The following is a 2,717-nucleotide window of genomic DNA, read 5'->3' on the forward strand; positions in this document are numbered from 1 at the left end:
CTGCTCAGTCCCCTTTTTGAACCGGCGAATGGGCAACTTCCCGTGGCTCCAATTGCCAGCCAAAAGGGCACCCGGACCGGTGTATTTCGTGCGGAGAACCGCGCCTCCGGGGCGCCGACAAAGCAGCCGCATGGGGCAAAGCAGCCGCGCTGGCCGAAACAGCCGGGCTGGCGACCATGGAGCTCCTCTGCCTGGGAATTTCCTAGTCTGTGGGCAATAAAAACGCGGCGTCCACTCACCCTCTGCGCTTTCACTGGGCACTGCAATCCTGAGCTGTTCCTAAACGGCCATCTTGGATCCTCCTCCTCTTTTTAAAACTTAATAAGGTTTCATATCACACACACACACACACACACACACACACACACACACATTTTCTTGTCTTTTCATGCATTGATGGACATGTGGGTTAATTCCACTTCCACCTTTTGACTATCATGAATAATACTATTATGAACATGGGTATATTAATATATTTTGGGGATCTTGCTTTTAATTCTTTTGGCAATGTATCCAGAAGTGAGATTGCTGGATCATATGGTAATTCTATTCTTCAGTTTTTGAGGAAACTGACATACTCTTTCCTAGAGTGACTGCACCATATTATATTCACACTAGCAGTGCAAAAGGGTCCCAATCACTCTACATCCTAGCCAATATTTATATCCTGTACTTTTTAATAGTACTCAGAGGAAAGGGTGTGAGGTGATATCTCCCTGTGGTTTTGACGTACATTTTCCTGATGATTAGTGGGGTACAATGCTATTTTTAAACTGGGTTCTGATTCAGTACAAGAGTCCTGTGGGCCAGAGAGCACATCAGGGCAGGGCCACTATCAACCAGACCTGACTTGACTCATGTGGGTCCTTGCTATTGCTAAAGGTTTCCACATTTTGTGATGCACATATCACCAAGCCCCTTATCTCCCATTTCCCTAAGAATTCCTTTCCTAAATTTGTTTTCCTCACAATTCACTCATTAGCAGTATTTTATCTCTTAAGATTCAAATCAAAATGTCCTTTTAATTTTAGATTCTAGAATGACCTAGATTTTTCTTCTGTTGTCTCAGATTCCTTCCCTTATAGCCTTGTTTTATTTGGTCTCTTCTAGCTGTCATTTCTATCAATGTCTCCCTCAATCGATAATATGCAATTTTAGGTTGGATACAGGTATTTTTCCTTCTTTCATCCATCCAGAGTTCTACAGTTTGTTAAGTACATAGTCAAAGATGAACAGGTGTTTTAACATCTGTTACATAGTATATATTAGTGTTACATGAACCAGACATCCTAAAATGTTATTACCTGGCCTTCATGGATCCTGAGCACTATACCCAAAATTGCACCTCATTTATCTGAATAAAATGAAATCAGACTACTATAAACCATGTGAAACCCAGTTTGGTAGACTAATTCCATTCAAACTGGGAACCATTTTTTTAATAATGAAAAAATGGAGTAAAGCTAAATCTGATGAATTTCTTTTTATTGTTATACCTTTGTTACTTATGTTTTATTTTATTTTTTAAATTAATTAATTAATTAATTTTATTGCATTTTAGGTTTTGGGATACATGTGAAGAACATGCAAGATTGTTGCATAGGTACACATGTGGCAGTGTGATTTGCTGCCTTCCTCCCCATCACCTACACCTGGCATTTCTCCCCTTGCTATCTCTCCCCAACTCCCCACCCCCGGCTGTCCCTCCCCTATCTCCCCTCAATGGACCCCAGTGTGTAGTGCTTCCCTCCCTGTGTTCATGTGTTCTCATTGCTCAACACCTGCCTATGAGTGAGAACCCAGAACAGGGTCAGATTACTATATTATTTTAAAATATAATATGTATTTATTGGACATTCATTGTTTCTTTTCTTGGTGACTCTTACCCTTGCCAACTTTACAGCATGCAAAGATGGCTATTTATATAACATCCTTCCTATTTTATCCAGGTCAGAAAATAATATTCTCTCTAAGACAAACATCACGTTATCATAAACTAAGTGGCACAATATAAGAGCTATTTTAACATTGTATTCTAAAAGAATTGCTTTGAATCCCAAGTGCTTAGAGAACAAATAAATGTATCTGCCTATAATTTCCAATCAGTCACTCGATTGTTCAGAGAAGTAGTTGACAGTTTAAGTACCCTGTATGCATTTTCAGAGGAGGAGAGAAAACAGAGAGTTTGAGGCCAAGGTAGGCTGACAGGTTGATTCAGAGCACCAGGGTCCTTTTGTTTTACAAACATAATTGCAACAGCTCTATTATGTAATAGAACAATGATTTTCAAAGATTATAATGAACACATGCAATAGCAAAAATAAATAAATCAATAAATCCATTTAAGAAATCTTCTCAGTGTGCTTACTTGGAGGCAGATCTCGCATTTTGGGAATATAAAAGCACTCCCTGAAGTGCCTCAGCTTATCTTCCTCATCTAGGTAGAGAGCGACCCTTTCATCCGTTGGGTGGCATTTGAGTTGAGCCGCAATGCGCTGCACTGTGTCAGCCGGCAGCTCAAGAGATGAAGGCTCCATTACAAGTTGTTCTCTTAAACTGAAATAGAATAATAAAACATCATCTAGACACCATCATTTTCCTGTGGAAAAGAGCCTTTTAGACTTCCTTTTCCTCAACCGCAGAAATAATATACTTAACCAACCAGCATTAAACCCCATGCATGAGTTTTTCTCATATTATCAAAAAAAAAAAAAAAA

General features: G+C 39.5%; 1 protein-coding gene across 3 annotated transcripts in view; it reads right to left on the minus strand.

Moving 5' to 3' along the window:
* Window positions 1–2,717, minus strand: part of KYNU (kynureninase) — a 156,895-nt gene that overhangs the window by 147,751 nt on the left and 6,427 nt on the right. For 2 of the 3 annotated variants that reach the window (XM_017523236.2, XM_017523237.2), the window contains exon 2: window positions 2,369–2,556. The exons of the other annotated variant lie outside the window; for it this stretch is intronic. In XM_017523236.2, the coding sequence (XP_017378725.1) occupies window positions 2,369–2,537 (169 nt within the window). In that variant the 5' untranslated portion in view covers window positions 2,538–2,556. The remainder of the gene's footprint in view (window positions 1–2,368; window positions 2,557–2,717) is intronic. 3 annotated transcript variants of the gene reach the window in all.

The sequence above is a fragment of the Cebus imitator genome, unplaced genomic scaffold (genome assembly GCF_001604975.1).
Source record: "Cebus imitator isolate Cc_AM_T3 unplaced genomic scaffold, Cebus_imitator-1.0 Scaffold27, whole genome shotgun sequence".
In the NCBI taxonomy this organism is placed as follows: domain Eukaryota; kingdom Metazoa; phylum Chordata; class Mammalia; order Primates; family Cebidae; genus Cebus; species Cebus imitator.